This window comes from Arabidopsis thaliana, chromosome 3 (assembly GCF_000001735.4).
Source record: "Arabidopsis thaliana chromosome 3, partial sequence".
Classification (NCBI taxonomy): Eukaryota; Viridiplantae; Streptophyta; class Magnoliopsida; order Brassicales; family Brassicaceae; genus Arabidopsis; species Arabidopsis thaliana.
In genome coordinates, this window is record NC_003074.8 from 7,940,253 (window position 1) to 7,965,938 (window position 25,686).

Consider the following 25,686-nt stretch of genomic DNA (forward strand, 5'->3'; position numbering starts at 1 on the left):
TTGTCGGTCAAAGAGTTTTCAAAAACCTATATGAATAATGAATAAATTCACCAAGAGTAAAAAAAAAAAACAGGTCAAAAATCTCTAGAGAAAATAAAATTCTACTTCTGTTAATACGTACATTCAAATATGGAGCATGCGTGTGGACTTAAGAAATGAAGCTAACATAAGGTTAAAACAAAAATAAAAAAGATTATATAAGGTGGCAAAAATCATTCATATAAAATATATATAGAAAGAAGAAGTGTGAAGAGAAAACATGATAGGTGAAATGGGATTGTTCTTGAGGGATAAGTGAGCTTCAAAAGATAGAGAAAAAGAGATGTTTGACAAACACCTAATACCAAAAGAGACCCCATCACAATAAAACATTAAGTCACAGTTTCATCATTCTTCATCGATATTGCGTTATACTTCATCAAAACTCATGAATACTAATAAAATTCTAATAAACTACTACATTTAATCTGATGGGATCCATGTGTCACGGTTAAAAGTATTTGGAAACATGTTTATTAATAAATTTGTAGAGAGAACAAATAAAAGAAAAAGAACAAAGAAAAAAGAAAGATGGAGATGGTGGCTTGGGCCATACTTAATAAAAGGAACATATAAAACACGTTGATGTGGCTGCCTGCATTCCTTATTATCCAAGGTGGAGCATTGTCATTGGTTGGTTTCTTGAGTTGGGTCCTTATGTTATTTATATACATATATCTATATCTACTATATATATAAAGATAGTGTAATTAATATTTCATATTTGCAAGAGCTAAGGCATTGTATAAGAAATGGGATGGCTCCATTCTTTCTTCTCTCCTTTGAAGAAACTATGGTTTAGCGTCAATTCTGCTCAAAAGAAGAGTATGATCTCTCTCTCTTTCTCTATTATGTATGTGTGTGTGTGGATCATATACTCCTTTGTTTTTTTTTGTTCTTTGGATCATTTACTCTTTTTGTTTGCCATATGAACATATATCTACATATAAATATGCATTCTTTGTGTTAATTTTGAAAGATGGAAAATGTGCAGGAAGAGGGATATACATATTATACGAGGACGTGAAGTCATGCCCATACGAAGATGTGCATGTTTTGTGGTCTATACTTGTGGAGTCTCACCCACACACTTTGCAAATCAAACAATGATAAATCCATTTCATTACTCTCTTTTTGGTTCAGAGGGTTCATACACCGAATGTTCATGCTCGAGGTCAAAACGAAGAAGATAATTCTTAATGGCATGATTCATATATCTGTTTTCTCTCCTCACGTACTGTACATATAATATAAATACACAGAGACTCTCTTTCCCATAAGGTTCTTGCTCTCTCTCGCGATATGCAACTATATATAGATGTATAATGTACATATATGATTCTCTAGCTCTTGAGGTCATATACTTGATATTGGTATAGAGCCGTGGTTAATTAGACTTTTGAGGGGTCATAGATGATTTCAAATTTACCCTATTATATGTAAAAAAAATGATTAGACAATAATAGAATGAAAAAGATAAAACTAGTAATGATGAAAAAACTTTAAAACATTTTTTTTTAATACTCAGTATATTCAATGTTCAAACCTTTACTCATTCTCATGTCACTAATTAAATTAAAATTCGGGGATCTAATTGTATGCTTAATGAGTGGGGCTCAAGACATTTGCCTTATATGTACAAGGGTTAAGTTGTCATGGCTCTGTCGGTATACATAGATAGATTGTATTATTTGGGAAAATAATTAGATATGAGCATGATTGTGTATATGAAAATGTGTTATATATATGTATGATATGTCTGCGTAACAAAAAAGCAAGTAAACATGTACCATAAGTATGTTTTTCTAATTGGTAGACATAAAAAGATAAAGTTTGATGGGAAAAGGAGAGCTAGTGAATAGAAGTTGGATTGTCGTGGACACTGTTGGCTTGTGTCGGTTGGGTTGACGTTAGTTGAAAGTTGCGGTTGTTTTCATTTTGCGTTTCGTAGTCGTTTGAACTGAATGTAGCATTTATTTATATATAAATTAAAAAGGACAAACAAAGAAGAATGTTATGATTTAGACATTAGATAGCCAAATTAAACCCTGTTCTAGCACAATACTACAACATTAAATGTTGAAGGTGGGGATAGATTACACCAAAACATTCGTTCTATTGTCGAAAGTGTCAACGGTTAGGAGAGTTCTTAAGATCGCATTAGCTATGAACTTTTTATTGTTTTTGTCAGGAAAAAAAGAAAACTAGCAAATGTTAATTACATTTAAGAGAGATATAATTCATTAGATGAAAGATAGTTTTGTAAGACATAAAAAAAAACTATGTGACAATAGAAATTTAAGTGAGACTTGCTTTATGCTTAGGGACATGTATTGGCAAAATGATATTCAAAAAGTATCTCCTAGGACGAGTTTTCTTACTTAATTGCACTAAAAACGAGAATGCTTTGGCAGGATGGGTAAAGTTAACTATACCTTCATGTTTCCATGTTTTTAGAGGGAAATTATGATAAGAATATAACGATTCTACAATAACATTGAACAAATAAATACCAAACATATATGTTAACCAAAGCCTCAACAAGTAAAAGAGGTCTTTGTGTTTTGAAAATATACATATACCAATCATATGATATGAAGCCAAAACCGGCACATCCTTAAAAAAATGCTTCAGGAGCGTTATCATCAGTTTCAACATAATAACTATGTTGGAATTAAAATATCTACGTCGGTCCGAAGTTATACTGAGGTGTGTTGCCGACAAAAAAAAGAAGGTAATATAACAGTAACATTAAGATAGTCGAGATTGAAGTTTGATAGTGTGGAACACTAAGATAGTCTCTAACATTTATTTAATCGTAGTTAAGGTACAATATTTTAGAGTCAAAAAGCTCTTTCGTAAAAAGAATATACAAATAGTGAAAACGAGTCAATTCAATAAAATCACTCCCACATGCAACTAGTTGATCTTCTTCCATGCATGATGTAGACCAAGATCTTTTGCTAAATCTTCAAAAACAAAATGATTTAATATAAGTGTATAGATGAACTCTCCAATTTCAGTGAAATAGAATGATGCAGTTATGATAAAATTCAATTAATATTTTTAGAATTCATTCATTTGTCGTAATAAAATATTTAGTTTCATATATTTTTTTTGTTATCTTGTCAAAAATTATTTGATAAAATATACTAAAACCCGTGACCAATTTCTTGCTCTAATACCAACTTATACTAATCAATTCACTCATTTATCCTTGCACACTGATTAAAAATACTGTAGTCTAGGATATGATGACTACCTTACTGGTTAAGGGAGTCAACAAGGTTGACCGGTACAGTTTGGCAATCCGAGAGCTTCTCTTGTAAATTCCCAAATTAAACCAACAAATAGATTTCACTAACACTATTTTATGATACTGAGAGCTTTCATTTTCTTTTCCATCTTAAATCAGACTTGAAGACATGTTAATAACATTATATTAATCTATAAGGGTATAGGAAGCTTAGAATGCGACTTGATCAACAAGTATTGCCGGAAAGAAATCAAATATGGTCTTCTATGGCGAAATTTCAAGGCCTCATCTGTTTTCTCATACATGATCATCAGAGAGTCATGAATTCATATATATGGACTAAGAGGTAAGAAAAACCAAAAATGTTAGGAAACTCATATAAATGAAGATGAAAGGAAATAAGAAGAGGAGGCGGCAGAAGCGGTGTAAGGTGGTGAAGGTCAGAAGGTGGTTTCGGCAAGAAGCTAGAGCTAGAGAACGATCGAGGAGGAAGGAAAGTCTAGAAAGAGAGATGGAAATTTTTTGTAATGATGGAGAAAGGTTTATGTGTTTTGGTTTAAACCGCTTCCATGCATGTACTTGGCTTCATTCAGTTTTCGATTTAACGCTAAACACACACAATTAACTTGCAAAATTGTGAAACTTGGCCAAAATAAGTTGATAGATTTTAAAACCAGCCACATATCCCAAATCAGCGCTAGCTTAGCTAAGGCTTAAACCACCATCTTACATTGTCTTGGAATTTATAAAATTATCCGAAAATACTACCTTTCAAAACGTTAGTAAATTCACATATTTACTAAGTTATACCAAACTTTAAAATTTAACACTTTACTACTATTTATAATTACATTTCATGTCATTCTTATAATTTCTTATGGATCTTATACTCTCATAAGATGTCTAAGTTTTCCGAAGGGACAACACATCTTGGTAGCGAGGGAGATTGTGGAGCTCTCACATGAGGAAGCAGCATAGCACGAAGTATACTAATAACTTGATACTTATAATGGCCTTCATTTGGCTTAGACGCAGCTATAACGCAATAAATGACAATGTTTCTTTTGTTGACATTTGTATTGGTGGGATGGTGGCCACCGACTACTTCAACCAATGGATTGAGGCAGATTTGGTTTCTGAGACTTGGAATGATGCGGTTCTTTGTTTGTTTATCCTAAAGGACGATTTTCCAAGAATCCTATGTATCAAACAATTTACTACAAGAAACACTATTATTTATTAACATTTAGGATGTATACAGTGATGCCAACAGAGATATACAACAAAATCTACCAAGATGGAGCTTTCTCTCAGCCGGAAGATATAGAGAAAAACACTAAATGCGTACCATCTAAAATGTGTATCTAAAATGTGTACTATCAGACGAACATCTTCCATAACCTGATTTACAATCACTAGCAGAGTGGTACATATATTTCTCTTTTAGGCATATCTATGTACCTAATCTTGATTTCACGATATTAAGACAATTATTTTAAAACCAACTCAACAATCAATAATACATGCATAAGATTACAACATTTTAAAAGTTTGAACTATCTACAAGCTAAAGCTACAATTAATAATTCACATGCTAGTCACTCCCTTTCAATCCGTCTAGTTTCATAGCTATGGATTTTTGTATTTTAACTTTTACAAAATCTATGGATTTGTGATGCGTACAAAGAGTAGTGTGATATTTGATAAGAAAATGAATTGAAGATGCGTGATCATACAGAGAGTACTGTCCAGTTATATAGAGAAGTGAATGCAAATTTCAAGAGTTACATGAATGCAACAATTAGATCTTGATAAAAAAATCAATAATTTAGATTGATTCATATTTTTTTTTGATAATGTAAAAAAAATATAAGACATGAAATGACTAATTAATGCAACGATTAGATCTTGGTAAAAAAAATTCATTACTTTAGATTGATTCATATTTTTCTAATAATGTGATAACTGATATAAGACATGAAATGACTAATCAATGCAACGGTTAGATCTTGAAAAGAAAAAGAACTATAACTTAGATTGATTCAAATTAAATTATTTCTTATGTCATTAATAGAACATCTTTCTAAAAACTTTATGCTTGATTGAATATACATTTCTTGTTGCACAAAAAAAAACAAAAACATTATATACAAGTTCAATTGCTGGTATTCTTTTTTTTGGTCATGTATAAACCATAACACATAGAAGAGGAAAACAATTTCACCTTTAAAGCAACAATACAGAGTACATGATTTAGCTATTTCAAATACAACATTTCCACTTAGAAGTTTAGGAACATTTTCGTGAATCTGAAAGATAACAAAGTTAAACTTAAAGTAAGAGTTATGGTTGGTCCAAATGTGTCTCTAACACCATCACCAAAAAAGAGACTGTGTTGCTGCCGTGACTCAGTTCCATGTGCCTCCTCTTTCACTTTCTCACAACCCGTGACACTTAACAACTATCACTACACGACAAAAAACCAATCCACAAGTGTTTCGATAAACCTACGACTTTTTTTGTTTTCGCCTTTTGGCATTTCCTTCGGTTATCTCCGTACCGGTTTTGGAATAACCCGGTTCTTGGAATTTAGCTTATCCAAAAACAATCACAGCTTCATAACAACGCATAGCTTATTTATGTGGTCTTAAATCCACTCTTTAGATTCTTTGTTCACACCTGTCAAGTTGTATAATATGCACAATTTTTCAAACATTCTTTCTTCAAAATTCCACAAATATTAGTTGACCACAAAAATTCAATAGAAGAATTTTGGTATAGTTCGTACAGATGGAAGTTGAAATTAGTTGAATTGCCGTTTTCTATACGTACGAATTTTGGTATTTATTGATTAGATAAACCGGAACAAAACCGGTTTAGTAAACCGACGCATGGTGTTGGTAAAGTGTGATTGGGTAAGAAGCCTAACTAGTTGTCTGTTGATAATTGTCACTAGGTGGGCACTTAAAGAAAAAAACACTTGTTTCCTTATATATTCTTCTCCCTTTAAACATTTAATCTTTTCCTCTTCTACCATCTCCACAAATTCCAAACATCTCTCTCTCTTTCTCTCTCACACACAAAATTGCAGAAGAAGAAGAGTCATGAATGGTGAAGAAAGCTTTGTAGAAGATTGCTCTGTTTTTGTTGAGATTGATCCTTCTGGAAGATATGGAAGAGTAATGTTTCTTCTCAATCAAAAGATTTTGACTTTTGGTTTACCTAAAACATGATTTTGATTTGTTGTTGTTTGTGTAGTACGATGAAATACTTGGCAAAGGAGCTTCAAAGACAGTGTAATTGCATTCATCTTCTATCTTTCTCTTTCTTTAAAAATTTACACTAAACAAAAATAATCATTTTTTATTGTTTAATTAGTTTTTTTGGTTACTTTGTTGGTTTGGAATTGGTTACTTAATAATCCAAACACTGTTCTTTGGTTTTATGAAATTTCAGATACAGAGCATTTGATGAGTATGAAGGTATAGAAGTAGCATGGAACCAAGTAAAGCTTCGAAATTTCACAAGGAATCCTGAGGAATTAGAGAAGTTTTTCAGAGAGATTCATCTTCTCAAGACTTTGAATCATCAAAACATTATGAAATTCTACACTTCTTGGGTTGATACCAACAATTTATCAATCAATTTTGTCACTGAACTCTTCACCTCTGGTACTCTCAGACAGTAAGCAAATTCAATCTTATGTCTCTATTACTTCTTTATGAACTCATGGGTACTTGAAAGTTCAAATCTTTTTCGATTTTTAGTTTTTTGCTCTGTTGTTTTGTTAGGTATAGGTTGAGACATAGAAGAGTGAATATTAGAGCAGTGAAGCAATGGTGCAAGCAGATTTTAAAAGGGCTTCTTTATTTACATAGTCGTTCTCCACCAATTATACATAGAGATCTCAAATGTGATAACATTTTCATCAATGGAAACCAAGGTGAAGTCAAGATCGGTGACCTTGGACTCGCTGCGATTCTTCGTAAATCACATGCCGTTCGTTGCGTTGGTACTTCAAAACCTTCACATCATTGGAACTTTATTGCTTTAATTATGTTTTTTACAACTTTGGACCTACCTTTACTATGTTTATGTGTTGTTAAAGGAACCCCTGAGTTTATGGCTCCAGAAGTGTATGATGAGGAATATAATGAGTTGGTTGATGTATATGCTTTTGGCATGTGTGTGTTGGAGATGGTTACTTTTGATTATCCTTACAGTGAATGTACTCACCCGGCACAAATCTACAAGAAAGTTACCTCGGTAAATTATCTTGGACTTGCTTGTTCTTGAAGCTAATTTGAGGTCAAGTCTTGTTTTACTTACATTCTTCATTTCAGGGGAAAAAGCCTGAAGCTTTTTACTTAGTGAAGGATCCTGAGGTTCGTGAGTTTGTTGAGAAGTGTTTAGCTAACGTGACGTGTAGGCTAACGGCATTGGAGCTTTTACAAGACCCTTTTCTACAAGATGATAATATGGATGGATTTGTTATGAGACCTATTGATTACTACAATGGTTATGATGAAACTGGTGTGTTCCTTAGACATCCTTTGATTGATGATCCTCTTTACCATGATCAGTTTGAGTCGTCACAGATATGTGAGATCGATCTTTTCGCTAACGATGATGAAGATCATGTCGACATTTCGATTAAAGGGAAGAGAAACGGTGATGATGGGATATTCTTGAGACTTAGAATATCTGATGCTGAAGGTATAGTTTCAATCTTTTTCGATAGTTTTAAAATCATCGGTCTTAAAAACGTAACACGCTTTCGAGTTTTGGGTAATGTAGGACGGATAAGGAACATTTACTTCCCGTTTGAGACGGCTATTGATACTGCATGGAGTGTAGCGGTTGAGATGGTGTCAGAGCTCGACATAACGAATCAAGATGTTGCGAAAATCGCGGAGATGATCGATGCAGAGATTGCTGCATTGGTGCCTGATTGGAAAAATGATACAGAAAGTTCCCAAAATGTAAACAACAACAAGAACAACAACACTGCAGGATTCTGTGGAGAGTGTGCTTCAAACGGGTATATACAAGAGACTGTATCATCAGGAGAAAAATCTCATCATAATCATCATGAGTTCGATAGTTCTGAAGACAAGAGCTGTTCTTCGGTTCACGGTAGGTTTGCGGATATGTGGGGTTTGCGAGAATCATATTCTGATGATGGAGAAAAACAGAGCTCAAGGAAGGTTAGAAGTGGACGGTGGTCGGAGAATGAGATGAGACGAGAACTGAGATGGCTTAAGGCAAGGCACAAGATTCAACTTATGAAAATGAGAGGTCAAACGATCTGCGAGACACCGATAGAGATCTCTCTTACACCGGGAACTTCAGTTTCGTTACCTCTTCTTTACAGGGCTATATCACTTCCTGTGGATGCCGTGGATATGTGACATTATTGTAAAGTCTGATGATAGTTATCACTTATATTTGTATGTTTCGACATTTTTAACTTTTGTTAAGTTAAAAGTTAATGACATAGTGTACTTTATTTAAAGAGAAGAAGAGTAAACGAAAAACATAAATTAGGCATTGTAAATTGTGGACTAATCATCTAGGTTTTTTCCTTGATGGCACATATCTCCCATAGACTACATATGTCTCTTCATGTGCAATAAGTCTAGATATGTTTTCATCATCACATCGACGTTTTTCTAGACTGCTTTCTTGTTTCCTTTGGCATCCTGGAGGTTGCTTGATTTGCACTAAACTTGGAACATAAGAGCACACAAATAGTGGGGAAAAGTGTTTGTCAACATCAACAGGTTGTCCTAGATGCAGTTCTTTAACGTTTCCAGCCTCTCCCACGATGTAAACTGTCTCGCGATTCATCGGTATATCAAAAATCATAGCAACTTTCTTTACCTCGTCAATGAAAAAACTCCCTTCCAGAAGGTCAACATACATATTCACTGTCAAGAACTTGCTCCACGAAATCTTGTCAGTCTCAATCTTAGTCGTAATCCATACCTCAACAGTAGCATTGTTACAAAACAAAACCGCAAGCTTCTCTTCTCTAACACAAGATAGAGTCACAAGGCTTCCGGACGTATATCTAACAAACGGCAAAGGCATAAGCGGACCAAATCTCTCACTTGTAAAATCAAAACAGATTATGTGATCAAGATCAACAAACCAATTAGTGTTTGACTTCCTTCTTATAGCACACCAGTAAGTGTTTCCCTTGAGAGTAACACCACGGTTATAACAACCACGGGGAGGGAAATTTATAAACCATTGTGGAGTAACGTCAAGAGTCGTCCACAAATCAGAGTCAAAATCGTAGATTTCATACCAAAAAGGGAAATCGAATGCACCATCTATAAACCTCAAGATTTTGTGACTACGACTCTTATTATTGTATCCAAGAGCGTACACGTACATGTACCTGCCATAACAATTCTGTATCCGGGAAAAATATCTAGGTTCGATCCACCTTGTTTGTCCCCAATACGGATTCCAAACAACAAGACTACACTTATCGTCTTCCAAGACGCATAGTAACAAACCCTCGCAGTGAAAGACTTGAGATATCTTGACTTGTTCTGAATCGTCGTATAGGCAAGTAAGTTTACCTCTTTGCTCTGCAGATGGATCAATGTCAATTCCATTGAAGAAGATGCTCATTGCAAACAGGTTTTTATCCATCAACACGATCATCCTAGACTCTCCTTCCTTTGCTGCTGCTTCTTCTTTCATAAAGCTCCGGTTTTTGAATAAAGAGTCCCAGTTTTTGCAAGTCAATCTCACTGCTCTCGTAGACTTTAATGGTACTCTAGAGATTATCTCATCTAATAACTCCGTTGGAAGATGAGAGATTGTCGTCGTCATAGTCATTACAAGTTGCAACAAAGGTTTTCTCTTCCTTAGATCTGTTGTTGCGCGCGCCTATAGGAATCAAAGACACATAAAAGGTACCACGTAAACCTTTTAATATCGGTGAGACATCTAAATGGTAACCGCCTTGTACAAAAAAAAAAAAAAAAAGTTCTAAATGGTAACCAGAATCTAACTGATTTTTTTTGCTTAATTAATCTAGCTCAAGTTTTAGTGATTTTTGTTGAAGATAACTGATTTTTTATTTTTTTTCATTGGTAACACTTAACAGCTGAATTAGTTTTACTGATTTTAGGCAAAATCTAGCAAAATAATTAAGACTTTAACTGAAAATATCTTCAAATAATTATGAATATTAATAAAATAACTAAACAATATCTAAATAAAATAGATAAAGTTATCCAATAGTCTAATTAAGTCTTGTACTAATTAATAAATACTAATATAAACTAATATTATATAAATTAATTAATTATCTAGTCAATGTATGGTTTGGTCTTAGTTGATGCATGGTTGATGTCTTGGACCGGTTATAATAACCAAACTAAATCAAAATTTCAGTTACTTAACCGAAAGTAGTCAAATTATTTGTCGGTTATAATGTACCGGTTCGGTTCGGTTATAAGTAAGATTCTGCATTAGCTCGAGATTCCATTAGCTCAAGGAGAATCAAAGCGTCGTCTCTTGTTCCTTCCGCTGCCAACAAAATGGAGCTGTCGTCTGCGTCCGCCATATTAAGCCACTCCTCCTCCGCCGCTCAGCTTCTCAGACCTAAGCTCGGGTTTATTGATTTGCTTCCTCGTCGAGCGATGATCGTTTCTTCTCCTTCTTCTTCGCTTCCTCGATTTTTGCGGATGGAATCTCAATCTCAGCTTCGCCAATCTATCTCTTGCTCTGCTTCTTCTTCTTCTTCTATGGCATTAGGTCAGTTTTGGGTCTAGACATGGCTGAGATTAAGCTCATTTCATGATTGATATTATTTCTGTTCACTCAAAAAGTCGTCGTTTTTAATCTCAATCAGGTAGAATTGGAGAAGTAAAGAGAGTAACAAAGGAAACGAATGTTTCAGTGAAGATTAATTTGGATGGTACTGGAGTTGCAGATAGTTCTAGTGGAATTCCTTTCCTTGACCATATGTTAGATGTAAAGTCTTTGCCTTTAAACCTTTTTGTCATGTATTTTTGATTTCTTCAGTTTCCATTGGAAGAGAGCTTAACACAGACTTTTTAATTTAAGGATCTTGTTTTGATTCATTATTGGAATGTTGACTGATTGATGTTTTTATGGTTTCACTCTTTGTCTGTCTTGGTTTAGCAACTTGCTTCGCATGGCTTGTTTGATGTGCACGTTAGAGCTACTGGTGATGTTCACATTGATGATCATCACACTAATGAAGATATAGCTCTTGCCATTGGAACTGTAAGTCTTACTGTCTTTCGTTTTGCCAGCTTCTTTTCTCTGTTTTCAGTCATGCTCTTATGAGACCTATGAGCAACAGTGCGTTGTCTTTTCCTACGGAAATTGTGTTGTGATGAAATCCCTGTGTATTTGTTTCTTTTCTAGGCTCTATTAAAGGCTCTTGGTGAGCGTAAAGGGATTAACCGGTTTGGTGACTTCACAGCTCCTCTAGATGAAGCGCTTATACATGTTTCCTTGGTATAAAATTGTGAAACTTTTGCTTGCATCTGTGTTTATTCTCTCATTACTGGATATTTCTCTAGACTTTCTTGCTGCTTATAGTGAACAAAAACCTCTTGCAGGACTTGTCTGGTCGACCATATCTTGGTTACAACTTGGAGATACCAACTCAGAGAGTTGGAACATATGATACTCAGGTTCTCTCTTTGCTCCTGGAATTGTCTTCTTTTGGGTTTATCTGTGTTATTCGTTGTTTAGTAATCATTGAAAGTGTTGCCAAAAATTGTTTAACCTTTCGATTTGTAGTTGGTGGAGCACTTTTTCCAGTCGTTGGTGAATACTTCTGGTATGACTCTTCACATCCGGCAGGTACTTTGTGATTCAAATCTTCCAAAAGCTAACAAAATCATGCAGTTTCATGAGTTTCTTCTATCCTCTGTCTGTGGACCATTTCATAACAGTTTTAATATTTGTTTGTTACAACAGCTCGCTGGTGAAAACTCTCATCACATAATAGAGGCGACGTTTAAGGCGTTTGCCAGAGCTCTACGACAAGCAACAGAGACTGATCCACGCCGTGGTGGGACAATACCAAGGTTTGACTGATCCTCTTATCCTCCACTACATTCTACATACACTAAGTAAAGATAAATATCAGATATAACGCAAGATTCATTACATCAAAGAAATAGATAATCTTTTATGTCAAAACAAGCCAAATTATCTTGATGAATGTATATCATTGGAAAACGTGTTTGATGTGTGATGGTTCATGGCATTTGCAGTTCAAAAGGAGTCTTATCACGGTCTTGAAAGCTAATCAAACACACAAGACAGTTCCCAGATTCACACTTCATCGTCGAGTTCATGAGCCATCGTCAATTCTCTTATGGTACCAAATGCCAAGCCTGTTGGATCTTGCTGTTCCATTCCATTACAGAAGCACAAAGAGCAAAATGTGAAAATAGATTAGAGATCACACAGTTCAGAAGATCATAGGCTCATCTTTATATTAATCTGTTGTTGCAGAGTGTATTAAACCTCTTACCATTGCTGTATCATCATCAACTGAGAACTTACTGTGAGTTGAAGTGACTGTAATTTGCTTTAAATAGTCAACACTCCAATCTTGGCAACGACTGCGTTTGACTAAAAATAAATAAACGTCTGCGTATTGATCTCTAAACGACACACAACGACGCCGTTTAAGAGATTCCAAAGAATGTTTCCCTCTTCCTTCGAGTTCAATGATTTGATTGATCCAATCCCTAATCGCTCTCTATATACTCTTCCTCTTTGAAAAACCTTCCCTTTACGATTTCTCCATAGCAGACACAGATTCATACTCTGCGAATTGCTCAAGGTAGAAGAAGCAGATTCACGATCCCAATTCCCCTATTAACGGCCATTGAAGATGGTCGGGAGCAACAACAACGCCAAGTCATCGACGAACAAGCCTCCAGCAACTTCCATCCCCACCGCTGCAGCTTCATCTTCACAGAACCATAAACCTCGTGTGAATTCAACTAACAACGATGGTGGAATCAGTAACAACAACAACAACAACAAGAAAGAAAGCAAGCCGATGATGATAGGTGTCCAGAAAACCGCCGATAAGAAACCACTGAAGCCTAATCCATCTCCTAAGCTAGCTCCGATCCCGAAACAATCTAATCCGAATCATCAAAATCAAACGGGTCCATCATCTTCACGACCAATGGCTCCGTTTCCTTTCCCTGATTCATCTCCCGCGCTAGGTCCTCCTCCTCAACCGACTTATGGATTCCATATGTTAGAGCGTCGCACAATTGTTCTCGCTGATGGTAGTGTCCGTTCCTACTTCGCTCTTCCTCCTAATTACATGGATTTTCCTCCTCAGAGTCGATTAGCTGGACCGGTATTTGGGAGATTCCCTCCTTTTTACCCGGAAGAGTTTCGAGATCAGCGGATGAAACGGAAGTATCCAGGTGAAGAAGAGATTGATAGGAGAGATGAGAGAGCTGAGATGATGAGACAGAGACAGCAGTTTATGCAGTATGCGAATCCTAATGATCACTCATTTATGGCTGGTACGAGTAGGGATGTTGGAGAGGATGTTAGAGCTGCTAAGCATATGAGGGTAGGATCAAGTAGGCATGACAATGGAGGTTTCCAGGTTGACCAGGTTGCTCTAAAGAAATCGTTTTTGGGTTTTGTTAAGCGAGTTTTCGAGGATCCGATGGAGAAGAAGAACTACTTGGAGAACGGGAGAAAAGGGCGGCTTCAGTGTCTCGTTTGTGGCAGGTTTGATGGCTTTCAATCTGACTTTTGTGTTTGTTTTTTGGTTCAGTTTAGTTTGCTTGTGTTGGAGACGCTAGTTGCCTTGTTTTTGATTGTTGTTTTAATTAGTCTTATATGTCTTAGAACGCTAAATGAACATGAAGAAGGTAAGAGAGAACACTAATATACGTTGGAATAATTATTGTACATTTGTATGATTAGTATGTTAATTGTTCACAGTATTGAATTTATCTTGATAGTGGTTGTTGTTTTAGCAATAGTGTTCAATTTGTTATGAGCTGCTGAATGGTGTTTGCTTTCCATTGATTGTGTTCCTCTTTTACGATGTATTTATCATTACTGGAATTCTTTCTTTAGTAATGTGCTAACTTCCATATACTTTTATAGATTAGGCATGTGTGATGACTGCCTGTCGATAAGCCTAGATTATTGAAGTTGTTTACTTAGATATTAGGTATCATTCAACTTAGTTGAGTTAGTTCTCATTTTCTTTCTACCTACTGCTTCTGTGCTACTCTTTTGCAGTTACTTTTTTGGCTGGCCTTAGAACAGCAAAGGTTGTGGGTTTTTATACTGCAGCCTGCAGGCATTACGCTTAGATTCTATTCTGATCCATAATAGTTTTTTTTTTTTTGGAACTAATCTTGCATCTCAATAGTTTTAAACTTTTTTTAATCTTTGGTCCACAGCTTATTAAATCTTTCTCGGTATCTCTCGACTCAAACTATTAGCCCTTGCCTTATGCATGCATATTCTTTTCTTTCTGAATTTAATATAATGGTAGTTTTTCGCAACTGTTTAGATTTAGCTTGCTGATATTTCTTTGTTAATTGGTTTTTGATGGTCATATATCTTGCTTACTGTTTATTCGTCTTAGGATTACTCTTATTTGAATTGATTATCAGATAGGTAGTTGCATTTCAGTTTTTCGAATCATCGTTCTGTTCTTTGGTATTTGTGGGTGACCTTCAAATCAGCTCTCAATTATCAGTAGTAACCCAACGAGTTGGCATTTTTTCCCCCGTTTTAATCTACTTGCTTATGGTCAGATCATGAAGTCTGCACCATGCATTTGGTATTGGGCGTGTGCTTAGCATTCTTTGCTTGTCCTCAGTGCTCGTGCTTGTGATTTGTGGAACTTTCTTCTTGAATACAGCATGTTAAGTTGATCGACTTCATATTCATAACTCTATAGGGAATTGAGATATCTAACTCTATCTTTCTTTGTTCTAACTTGCTGATTAGATGGAGGTTGACAATTAATTTGGCATGATGAGTAAATGGTCAATTTGATGACCATTTCAATCAGTGTTAAGGGCTAAGTTAGTAGGCTTTAGTAGCAACTAATCTTTTTTTGAATGCTCTTTTATGTCACGGAATAGGCTTGTTTTGGATGTAGAAAGCTTACGATGAAGTTCTCTAATTCCTTTGCTATCATCTTCATTCTTTAACATTATTCAACTCTTCTGCTATGTTATGATGGTACTCCTCATAATTGCGCAGAGGTTTATGTGTGTTTTTCTTTATGTTTATATGTTATCCGTGCATCACTTATTACCCCTAGTCTTAGCTTAATTTTAGAATTTGGTTATTCCATCTACATTTGATTCTTGTTGGTTGCCAAGCTGATATGTGGATGTGTCTTTCATATTCAATCATTTTAGTGTGTATATTCATTAGTCTTGGTGTCCACATTGAAGAGTCTTTACTTCATGATTCTGATTTGCTTGAGTTTAAATACCTTAGAGTATTTTATACGGTATTTGTGTGGTAAATCTGAATGAGTGTTTCCAATTCGACTTGTGCTAAAACACAGGTCTTCTAAAGATGTCCAGGATACACATAGTTTGGTAATGCACACATACTGTTCTGATGATTCTAGCTCACGCGTGCATCATTTAGGCCTACACAAAGCTCTCTGTGTATTGATGGGATGGAATTTCTCAAAGGCTCCTGATAATTCAAAGGCATACCAGAATCTACCTGCTGATGAGGCAGCAATCAACCAAGCCCAGCTAATTATTTGGCCACCTCATGTTATTGTTCAGAATACCAGTACAGGGAAGGGAAAAGAAGGGCGCATGGAAGGCTTTGGAAACAAAACAATGGATAACAGAATTAGAGGTATAACATGCGGCCTTTCACTCCTTATTCTTGCGTTTACATACCTGGGCAGAACCATCTGGAACAGTTCATGAATCTTGCATTGGTTAATCCGCACATTAGGATTCTCTTCTCTCTTTTCCTTTTTTCTTCCCTCCATATTAGAGATGTGCTTGGAAAGTACTAAAGCAGGTTATCTTAATCAATTGGATTTAGACCCAGAGCCTTAGAGATGATTCCCGTATACAATGGCCATAATGATGTCGCATGTCTTTGTTATCCCTGACTTTGTGCCACAATAATCATCTCCTTATCTTTTAGAAGAAAGGTCACGGTCCAAATCCCTCTCTTTGTTTTGCTATCACTAGAAGGATGGCCCAACAGGTGTTTTAAAGTAAGACTCTGGAAACTAACATGATTCAATTATCATCTGACATAGCTTCTCAGGAAAAACCTTCACTATACTTAGACCCCTGCCCGTTTCTCTCCCATGTTTCTCTGTGATTTTGTAAATTTAAAATTGCTATGACTTAGCATAGAATAATTTATAACTCTGGTTTGAGCTCTGATTTCAATACCTTACAATATCAGAATCTAGGCAACAGTGGTGGTCTAAGAAGTATATAAGCTTCTTTAACATAACTTTGTTGGGCCACCATCTTCTCTGGTCTTTTCTCTAGGAATCTCAGCTTCTATTTTTAGAACTTGTGGTTAGGCTAATGATGGGTGTGCAAGTACATGTATCTAGTTATTAGCCTATATCGTGTAACAACACTCAATGACACATTTTGTCTGCCTTCATTTTGATTTCTATATATAATTACAGAACTAGGACTCACTGGTGGGAAATCGAAGTCGTTGTATGGAAGAGAGGGTCATTTGGGAATTACCCTGTTCAAGTTTGCTGGAGACGATTCAGGGCTCAGGGATGCTATGAGAATGGCAGAATATTTTGAGAAGATAAACCGTGGGCGTAAGAGTTGGGGGAGGGTACAGCCACTCACTCCAAGCAAAGATGATGAGAAAAACCCTGGTCTTGTCGAGGTTGATGGGAGGACGGGAGAGAAAAAGAGGATCTTTTATGGTTATCTCGCGACTGTAACGGACTTGGACAAAGTCGATGTGGAGACAAAGAAGAAAACCACAATCGAGAGCCTTAGAGAACTCACAAGAACAAAGTAAATTACAGTTTTCTTCTCCCACGAAAGGTACACTTAACTTTCGAGGTATTTGTTGCCTATTGAATCTGGATTCTTAGTCGCAACCTAAAAAACTCGAAAGGAGGAACGAAAGTTTTTTTTTTTTTTTTTTTAATTTATAGATGAAGTCTTGGTCTCTTTGATCCTTCGATTCAGTGTTCATATTGCATAGTCTAATATCGGTTGAACCTGATATATACAAGTTCTCTTTACCAACATCCTTAGAAGTATATTGTGATAGTTGCTTGATGCTTTTGATGTCCCTGTTGATTCTCCTACGTTCGTTTCTTCTTTCCTTGTTCTATCTCATCCTTTCGAATAGTGGTTCCTGCTTGTTCTTTAGGCTTTAGCCAGCCTATGGAAATGAGAATATTGAACCAACCAAACAATGTTGCCATAGTGCCATTGTATTGATGATGTCTATGACATTGAGTTATTGTTTTTGTTTGCACTCTGGTAGTAGCTTTATGTATTTGGTCACCTTAGATTGGTGACAACAATGGTGGTGTTTAGTTTAAGCTAGCTATCTTCTTTGAATAAAAAAAAATAAAAAAAAAATTATAAATTGGTATGAAAACAAAAATAAACATTAGATAAGAGGACTTGTATTTTGTGGGGGCTTTTGGTAACCACTATATAAATTTTGTTTTGTCTTTGTTTATAACTCTTTAATTGACAAGTTAGGTATAAAGTGTTTTGACGATTTTTTCCCCTCTACTTTCTTGTGTTCTGATAAACTTTATTACATGTCTTCATTCAAATCTTTGGTTCGCTCTGGCTTACCAATTTACACGTTTTGTTAAAGGAAGTTTGATCAGCTTCGGTTTAGGCCGTGTGATTAAGAATTTAAGATAAACCTTAACACTTATGAAAGTAATCAAGCACTATCCGGTAGTGAAAGTTAATATAACATATAGGATTATAGTTTGGCCAATATCATAACAACTAGGATATAATTTTATGAATGTACAATATGCAGGACAAAGTACTTTGTATCTTTTGATAGAGTTACATGCACTATAAGAGAATTAAACATATTAGAAAAAAGACTAGATTATGTAAAATGTCATAATCATATTACTATAAGACTAGCTAGACTGAGGTCAAATCAATGCATAAATTTAAATCATTATCTCTTTTGAATTCGATTATCTCCCTCACATTTTTCAAATTTCTCTACTCACTTTTTCTATAAAGCGGAAACAGTAATCGGCGGTTCATATGTAGTCGGCCATTACGGACCCATTTAATTAGATAAATTATTCTTAGCCGTCAGTTTCATATTTCGTCTCATTCTAATTTTGTAATGTTTCTCTAACCTTTTTGTAACTATAAAATCATACTCTAATAGCAAGAGGTCTAAAAGAGTAATGGATATTTCCCCTCAATAATGTGTTATATGTCACTGTCCCGTTTTAACATTTTGTACATATCAACAGAAAAAAGTTTTTATGATATATCCATTCCACTGATGTCAAAAAAGCAATAGCTTTAATAAAACCAAATTCAAAATTTCGTTTTTATTCTATTCTTCTGTTTTGATATCACAAAGATATTAAAAACATAGTACGAAGATTAGTTTTATATGTGTACTAATGAATCTTCTTTGTGGTTGCTTCATTATCACGTTTTAACATTTGTCACGCGTGCCCTGATTTCATTACAGCCTTTTCTACAAAACACATGCATTGTTCTTCTTCTTACATTACTACATTACACTACACAAAGAATTTCATATTAATTATAACAACATTTTTTTTTTTTTGCTATACTATATAGTTTTTTGTTATTCAATTGGTATTTTACCGGCAATGCTTCACTGGTTTCCGACTCAACGCATGTGGTGGTCAGTGGGCTTGGCCCACTTATCTCTTTCACCTTTTTTTTTCTTTATACGAAAAATTAAAGCAAAGCTATAGTAATAGTACTTATTATTATTACCACGTCATCACCCAACTCTCTTATACTACGCATATCACGCTAAGCTACGCGTCGACGGCGCAATATAGAAGAATATGTAATAATCGCGCCTTTAATCAGACTCCACTGAGACGTGTCGCTATTTCGAGTTGTCCACGTCACTGTTTCTTTTGTCTCTTATCTTCTTCTTCGTCTCTTTACTTTTTTCCCATTTCTAGGGTTTCTTCAATTTCACTCTCTCTCTTGAGTTTATTCTTCTCTGCTGTATCAATCAAATCAACGGAGTTTGAGTTTCTTTTCCGATTCCGGCGATGGGGTCAGTCCCCGATCCAGGCGAGTTAACTGAGTTAGCTCAGCCGAGTTTCGAGGAGTTTCAGAAACAGACGTCGTTGATGACTAGCTGTACTCTTCTATGGCAAGAGCTCTCCGATCACTTCACTTCTCTAGAGCAGAATCTGATGAAGAAATCTGAAGCGTTGAAGCAGATGATTGAAACTCTAGATAACCAGACTCAGACCTCGCTCGAGTCTCTGAAGCGTAGAGAGGTAACAATCGACCATAGCGTTGAGATCGTAGCTGGGAAAGTAGGTGAACGAGCTAGAGCTGCTCTTGAATCGTTAGAGAAAGCTAGAGATGGTTGTGGTGATGGTTCTAATGATGATTCCGGTGATGTTGACGATGAAGAAGGTCTTCTTTCTGCTTTGAAATCTCTTTGTCTTAAAATGGATGCGAGAGGTTTTTGGAACTTTGTGACGGCGAGGAAGAAGGAGTTGGAGAATCTCCGGTCAAAGATTCCGGCGGCGTTGGTTGATTGTGTAGATCCGGCGATGTTAGTGCTTGAAGCGATATCTGAGGTTTTTCCGGTGGATACAAGAGGAGATAAAGTTAGCAATGATTATGGATGGGCTTGTGTTGTGATTCTTGAGAGTTTAACACCTGTAATTGTTGATCCAGTGATTGGGAAATCGAGGTTGCTTGTTACTCCGAGTGTTAAGGAGAAAGCTAAGGAGATTGCTGAGACGTGGAAGAAGAGTTTGGAAGAGAGAGGAAGGATAGAGAATGTGAAGACTCCTGATGTTCATACGTTTTTGCAGCATCTTGTTACATTTGGAATTGTTAAAAGTGAAGATCTTGCTTTGTATAGAAAGCTTGTTGTTGGATCTGCGTGGCGTAAACAGATGCCTAAGCTTGCGGTTTCTGTTGGTTTGGGTGATCAAATGCCTGGTAATCCTCTTAAGCTCTTATCTTCTACCTATTAGTTTTTTATCCTGGCATGCTCATTGTAACTTGTGAGATCATATATGGTTTTGAAATTGGCTAGTTTACTAATAGTTTAACCCATCTAGATGTATAGTTTTGGTAGGTTACAAATAGTTTACGAGTTGATTAGTCGAATATTAAGTTTGTGTGGCAAACATTGTATGGCATAGATTGTGGTGAAGTCTGAGACATTAGTGGTACAAGGTGTTATTGACCACAGACTGTGTGAAGTTGAAGCCTTTTTCTCTGTATCTCGTTTTATAATATCTGAACTTACAAGTTGTTGCGCTGTCCACAGACATGATTGAAGAATTAATCAGCAGGGGACAACAGCTTGATGCTGTTCATTTTACTTATGAAGTTGGGCTTGTGGATAAGTTCCCTCCTGTTCCTTTGCTCAAAGCTTATCTAAGGGACGCAAAGAAGTCAGCAGCTTCTATCATGGAGGACTCTAGCAATACTGGCCGAGCTACGGTATCTACTCATTGCATCTACTCATTTCTATCGCAGCTAAATATTTTTATCTGTGCGTCCCTGAAAGTTAATATCTTCCTTGTTATGTTTTCTTCCTAAGCATCTCGTGGCGCGCAAGGAGCAATCAGCACTTAAGGCGGTTTTAAAATGCATAGAAGAGTACAAACTCGAGGAAGAGTTCCCTCCAGAGAACCTCAAGAAACGGTTGGATCAGCTAGAGAAGACCAAAACCGAGAAGAGAAAGCCAGCAGCTGTTCCTGCCAACAAAAGAACCCGAGCCAGCTACAACGGTCCAATGCCACCAGCCAAAGCCGGGCGTATCACAAACGCATACGTCTCTTCCTTCCCGTTCATCAGATCACCCTCTCACTCTCCTCAATACGCTTCACCAGCAGCTTACCCATCCCCACCTACAACAGTCTACAGCAACAGAAGCCCACCTTATCCATACTCTCCGGAGATCATCCCAGGCTCATACCAAGGCTCTCCTATCGGTTACCCAGCGTACAACGGTTATTGTAATGGTCCAGTTCCTGCTCCAGCTCCTCCAGTTTACCACCCACACCATCATCAACACCACCAATTCCACCATCAGCAACATTACTACTGAATTAGAAGACAGTGTGACAACAAAACAAGGAAGAAGATTGGTAATAACCAACAAATCACTGATACTGTGACAACTGCTACTACTCTGGTGTTCTCTCTCTCTGGGTCTATTGTCTTCCTACGTCGTCGTTTTTGTCTGTAATATCTCTTTCTCAGCCTAACTCTCTTAGTAACTTAGCTTATATCCTCTGGTGTGTTTATTATTAATCGCATATAAAACAAAACTCAAGCTTTTGTAATGTCTAATATTCAGTCAACAAACTTATATTTCTGTACTCTGTTAATCGAATGACAAACTTCTCTTCGTCACCAACTATCTCCGATCAAATCTAACATCGGAGGTCGTTGCTTTGAAGACATACCCACCAGTTCTCTGTTGAATTGCATTTCTTCTTCATTGAGCAAAGTGGTGATTCAATTTCGGTACAAGACACAAAGCCAGTGGTGAGAAATTTCTCTTTACCAACCTTGCACACCAGATGTTCGACGATATGTCTCTTTGAAATCTTACCGTTTAGTTTTCACGTGCGTTTTCAGAATTGGTCTCTTTTCCTTCAATGGCTTTGATGGTTTTGAGAAGAAAGTGTCTCCGTTTGCCAGATTTTATCTCCGTTTTTCGACCTGCACCGCGTTGCTTCTCCTCGAGATTTTCCAACAGTGAAAGTGGTAAAGTTACAGTGACTGGTTTGAGTGGTTGTGGTATAGAAACTGTGGATGATGATGTTTGGCATGTTTCATCATCTTTATCCCAAGCTTGGAGACAGTTCCAAGCAGACACTGCAAAAAACTCTCCCGTTACAATACAAGGAGTAAGAGAAACAATACTCGATGATGAAGATCCCGATCACGATGAAATCGATAACATGAGAATTCGCGGTGATCTTTTCTTCAAGCTCGATCGAGGTTCAAAAGAATTCGAGGAATACAACTATGACTTCCACCGCAAGAATCAACACAAGAACGCTAAAAAGGAGCAAAACCAAGAAGAAGAAACAAAGATAAAGAAGGATAACAAGAAGGAAGTTCGTGACGAATACAAGAAGAGAAATGACTCTTTCACAGGTGAGACGGATCATCCTAATGAAGCTGTGAAGAAGAGAGAAAGAACATTTACGTTTAACCAACTCACGGCGCCATTTCACTACCCGTTTTGCTTAGACATATACATCTCGAAAGAGTCTGTACGAGCATGTGTGATTCACAGGGTGACTAGTAAGGTTGTAACTGTGGCTCATTCGATTTCAAAAGACATGAAATTCGATCTTGGTTCGAGAAGAAACGTTGCAGCTTGCGCTGCGGTTGGGGCAGTTCTTGCTCAAAGAAGTTTGGAAGATGACATACATGATGTTATATACACTCCTAGGAAAGGAGATAAAATTGAAGGTAAGCTTCAGGTCGTGCTTCAAGCTCTTATTGACAATGGTGTTAATGTTAAAGTGAAGCTTAAGCAGAGGAAACTTAAGAAGAAGACTAGTCATCTAATGATGGCCTAGAGGACTGAAATTTTCTAGTTTGTAATATGGGCCCAGAAGATATGTTTCTGTGTGGGGCCCAAAAAATGTTATCCGTTTCATTTCTACGTTTCTTGTCGGGTCAAAGTGTTGACTTTCTAACAATGATATCATCGTTTTCTTATACGTAACTTCTCTGCTCTTCCATAGCCGATCGACCTTTGTTCACAATTCCCACCGATTTTTATTTGCTAGATCGATATATTTTCAGGTATGATGATATATATATCATGGTTTGTTTATTCATCTGGAAAGTTTTTGATGCATCATGATCAGGACAAAGTTGGCGTGAAATGAAAAGTTTTAAATAAGTTTTTTTTTTTTGTTGTTGTTGTAAACCTATAATCAGATGATGAGATGATCCTATATTAATCGAATATTTTGATTAATTATACATGATATTTAACAATTGCATTCATCTTTTTTCTTTTGTGAAATCTAAGCAGTGAGCTTGAAACATGGCTTCAGTGGCTCCTAAAATCGCTAAAGATGTAACTGAAGTAAGTAACCTCCAAGATTATGTCTTTCTTCAACTATGTCTTGTCAGTAAATGTTTTTTTTTTAATTGATATTTTTTATTATTTGGGAGCAGCTAATAGGGAACACTCCATTAGTGTATCTAAACAAAGTAGCTAAAGATTGTGTTGGTCATGTTGCTGCTAAGCTTGAGATGATGGAACCATGTTCTAGCGTCAAAGACAGGTGCTTCCGAAAAGTTTAAAAGCTCTGTTTTCTAGTTTCTCTGTTAGTGACAAAAGAAACAAATACTTGTACTTTGTTCTTTTTTGTTGCAGGATTGGTTATAGTATGATTGCTGATGCAGAAGCTAAAGGACTTATTAAACCGGGAGAGGTCTGTTTTTTTTTTTAAATGGAAGCTATTAGTCAGATTCTTCATTTGTTAGTTTTTGAGATTTTTAACTTTTGAGTTTTTTCTTTAGAGTGTGTTGATTGAGCCAACAAGTGGGAACACTGGAGTTGGTTTAGCATTTACTGCAGCTGCAAAGGGCTATAAGCTTGTTATAACAATGCCAGCTTCAATGAGTATAGAGAGAAGAATCATTCTCTTAGCTTTTGGAGCTGAGTTGATTCTTACTGATCCGGCTAAAGGTATGAAAGGTGCTGTTGCAAAGGCGGAGGAGATTTTGGCGAAAACACCTAATGGTTATATGCTTCAACAGTTTGAGAATCCTGCTAATCCAAAGGTAATTACTATTTAGTTTAAGTGCCTTAGTGGATTTGAAGTCAGATACTTATAACATAGTATTGTGTTCATTGCAGATCCATTATGAGACTACTGGACCTGAGATATGGAAAGGTTCTGGTGGAAAAGTGGATGGCTTTGTTTCTGGTATTGGTACTGGTGGTACCTGAACAGGTGCTGGGAAGTATCTCAAGGAACAGAACACAAACATAAAGGTGAATTTCATTTACTTATACAATCAGACTCTTTCTTAGTAAACTCAAAACTTGTCTCATTTGTTTTCTCATCTTATAGCTGTATGGTGTCGAGCCTGTTGAAAGCCCTATTCTGTCCGGTGGAAAGCCAGGTTTGTCCTCAATAAGGAACTCTTTGGCACACTTTTTCTTCTTTTACTTTGCTCACATGTTAGTCTTGAGTGTTCATTATGAGGTCCTTCTAACTTTTGGTGTTCATATCAAGATTCATTGAATTTCAGCCTAACACATTGGTAAAAATGCTCAGGTCCCCACAAAATTCAAGGTATAGGTGCTGGTTTTATTCCAGGCATTTTGGATGTTGATCTTATAGATGAAGTTGTTCAGGTAAGGTTTCATACCAATATCATCTTGCTGACTCCAAAACACACCTTACATTTCTTAGTTGCCTCTTATAGTTTTGTAACGCTTACGCAGGTTTCAAGTGAAGAATCCATTGACATGGCAAGGCTTCTTGCTAGGGAAGAGGGTCTGTTAGTAAGTGCTTCACATTTTGCCTCATCAGATTTTTCTGTTAAGCCAAAAATGTCTTGATTCAGCTTTATCCTCACCATTATGATTCAAACCTCACCATGAAAATAAAAACAGGTCCTTGATCGTTATCACATTTGTCTCCTCCTATGTACTGTAGGTGGGAATCTCATCTGGAGCAGCAGCTACTGCAGCAATCAAACTTGCAAAGAGGCCAGAAAATGCTGGGAAGCTTATAGTGGTACGTTTTTTCCAAAGCTAAAGAACAAACAGTGAACTCATGGAAGCTTAAGAGTCGATCTTATAATAAGAGATGTGAAACTGAATGTTTCAGGCGGTGTTTCCGAGTTTCGGGGAAAGATATCTATCGACTGTACTGTTTGATGCAGCAAGGAAAGAGGCAGAGACTATGACCTTTGAGCCCTGAATCTGTTCCCCTTTCTTCTTGGTGATACAAATAAATGATCTTTCTTCCAACATATATATCTTCAGATTCTGTCTGTATCTTGTCATTTGTGAGAACTCAAAAGTAGTTTGTCTGCTACTATGAACAATCCATTTCTAGAAAGTTTCTGGTTGAGTTTTTGCTCTCTCTATTTGAAATCTTGTGTGAT

At 36.4% G+C, this 25,686-nt stretch overlaps 9 protein-coding genes and 1 non-coding gene across 18 annotated transcripts; 8 read left to right on the top strand and 2 right to left on the bottom strand.

The window, feature by feature from the left end:
* The first annotated feature begins 661 nt into the window (after positions 1–661).
* On the top strand, positions 662–1,533 carry AT3G22415 (uncharacterized protein). The gene is made up of 2 exons (NM_202624.3): positions 662–864; positions 1,034–1,533. Exon 2 carries the CDS (start codon positions 1,085–1,087, stop codon positions 1,286–1,288), a length of 204 nt encoding a protein of 67 aa, NP_974353.1. The 5' UTR covers positions 662–864; positions 1,034–1,084; the 3' UTR covers positions 1,289–1,533.
* A 4,622-nt stretch (positions 1,534–6,155) lies between these two features.
* Positions 6,156–8,925, top strand: WNK2 (with no lysine (K) kinase 2). 6 transcript variants are annotated; one of them, NM_001338584.1, is made up of 7 exons: positions 6,156–6,474; positions 6,554–6,591; positions 6,752–6,979; positions 7,087–7,307; positions 7,404–7,561; positions 7,639–8,011; positions 8,093–8,858. In NM_001338584.1, exons 1-7 carry the CDS (start codon positions 6,187–6,189, stop codon positions 8,704–8,706), a joined length of 1,920 nt encoding a protein of 639 aa, NP_001325807.1. In that variant the 5' UTR covers positions 6,156–6,186; the 3' UTR covers positions 8,707–8,858. The 6 variants fall into 6 exon arrangements, with proteins under 6 accessions (NP_001325807.1, NP_001325810.1, NP_188881.1 ...); NM_113139.3 differs by having other exon boundaries at positions 6,243–6,474; positions 8,093–8,925; NM_001338583.1 differs by having other exon boundaries at positions 7,639–8,858.
* Positions 8,854–10,188, bottom strand: AT3G22421 (F-box/associated interaction domain protein). Its single transcript, NM_148741.2, has one exon. It carries the CDS (start codon positions 10,148–10,150, stop codon positions 8,864–8,866), a length of 1,287 nt encoding a protein of 428 aa, NP_683583.2. The 5' UTR covers positions 10,151–10,188; the 3' UTR covers positions 8,854–8,863.
* Positions 10,189–10,770: 582 nt separating this feature from the next.
* IGPD (imidazoleglycerol-phosphate dehydratase) lies at positions 10,771–12,971 on the top strand. Of its 2 annotated transcripts, NM_180294.2 has the most exons (8): positions 10,771–11,074; positions 11,172–11,293; positions 11,465–11,569; positions 11,714–11,806; positions 11,911–11,985; positions 12,095–12,157; positions 12,275–12,384; positions 12,574–12,971. In NM_180294.2, the coding sequence occupies exons 1-8, from the start codon at positions 10,858–10,860 to the stop codon at positions 12,599–12,601; spliced, it is 813 nt and encodes a 270-aa protein (NP_850625.1). In that variant the 5' UTR covers positions 10,771–10,857; the 3' UTR covers positions 12,602–12,971. The 2 variants fall into 2 exon arrangements, with proteins under 2 accessions (NP_850625.1, NP_850624.1); NM_180293.1 differs by having other exon boundaries at positions 10,803–11,074; positions 11,911–12,157.
* Positions 12,972–13,007: 36 nt separating this feature from the next.
* AT3G22430 (RNA recognition motif XS domain protein) lies at positions 13,008–17,890 on the top strand. Its single transcript, NM_113141.4, has 3 exons — positions 13,008–14,071; positions 15,885–16,192; positions 16,998–17,890. The coding sequence occupies exons 1-3, from the start codon at positions 13,203–13,205 to the stop codon at positions 17,351–17,353; spliced, it is 1,533 nt and encodes a 510-aa protein (NP_566707.2). The 5' UTR covers positions 13,008–13,202; the 3' UTR covers positions 17,354–17,890.
* AT3G22436 (uncharacterized protein) lies at positions 17,646–17,904 on the bottom strand (the record flags this gene model as incomplete). The annotated part of the gene is made up of 1 exon (NM_001125205.2): positions 17,646–17,904. The coding sequence occupies exon 1, from the start codon at positions 17,766–17,768 to the stop codon at positions 17,646–17,648; it is 123 nt and encodes a 40-aa protein (NP_001118677.1). The 5' UTR covers positions 17,769–17,904.
* Positions 17,905–18,178: 274 nt separating this feature from the next.
* Positions 18,179–18,658, top strand: AT3G00410. Its single transcript, NR_143813.1, has one exon. It is a non-coding gene; the product is annotated as an uncharacterized misc_RNA (transcript).
* Positions 18,659–19,500: 842 nt separating this feature from the next.
* Positions 19,501–22,119, top strand: AT3G22440 (FRIGIDA-like protein). The gene is made up of 3 exons (NM_113143.3): positions 19,501–20,514; positions 20,849–21,024; positions 21,125–22,119. Exons 1-3 carry the CDS (start codon positions 19,602–19,604, stop codon positions 21,632–21,634), a joined length of 1,599 nt encoding a protein of 532 aa, NP_566709.1. The 5' UTR covers positions 19,501–19,601; the 3' UTR covers positions 21,635–22,119.
* On the top strand, positions 22,055–23,264 carry AT3G22450 (Ribosomal L18p/L5e family protein; the record flags this gene model as incomplete). Of its 2 annotated transcripts, NM_001338587.1 has the most annotated exons (2): positions 22,055–22,077; positions 22,171–23,264. In NM_001338587.1, one exon carries the CDS (start codon positions 22,191–22,193, stop codon positions 23,124–23,126), a length of 936 nt encoding a protein of 311 aa, NP_001319618.1. In that variant the 3' UTR covers positions 23,127–23,264. The 2 variants fall into 2 exon arrangements, with proteins under 2 accessions (NP_001319618.1, NP_188884.1); NM_113144.2 differs by lacking the exon at positions 22,055–22,077 and having other exon boundaries at positions 22,191–23,146.
* A 338-nt stretch (positions 23,265–23,602) lies between these two features.
* On the top strand, positions 23,603–25,655 carry OASA2 (O-acetylserine (thiol) lyase (OAS-TL); the record flags this gene model as incomplete). Of its 2 annotated transcripts, NM_113145.5 has the most annotated exons (9): positions 23,875–23,996; positions 24,085–24,348; positions 24,425–24,461; positions 24,522–24,562; positions 24,642–24,693; positions 24,849–24,928; positions 25,019–25,078; positions 25,233–25,313; positions 25,407–25,655. In NM_113145.5, the coding sequence occupies 9 exons, from the start codon at positions 23,952–23,954 to the stop codon at positions 25,497–25,499; spliced, it is 753 nt and encodes a 250-aa protein (NP_188885.4). The 2 variants fall into 2 exon arrangements, with proteins under 2 accessions (NP_001326025.1, NP_188885.4); NM_001338588.1 differs by lacking the exons at positions 24,522–24,562; positions 24,642–24,693; positions 24,849–24,928; ... (1 more) ...; positions 25,233–25,313; positions 25,407–25,655 and adding exons at positions 23,603–23,644; positions 23,737–23,846 and having other exon boundaries at positions 23,939–23,996; positions 24,425–24,517.
* Positions 25,656–25,686: the final 31 nt, after the last annotated feature.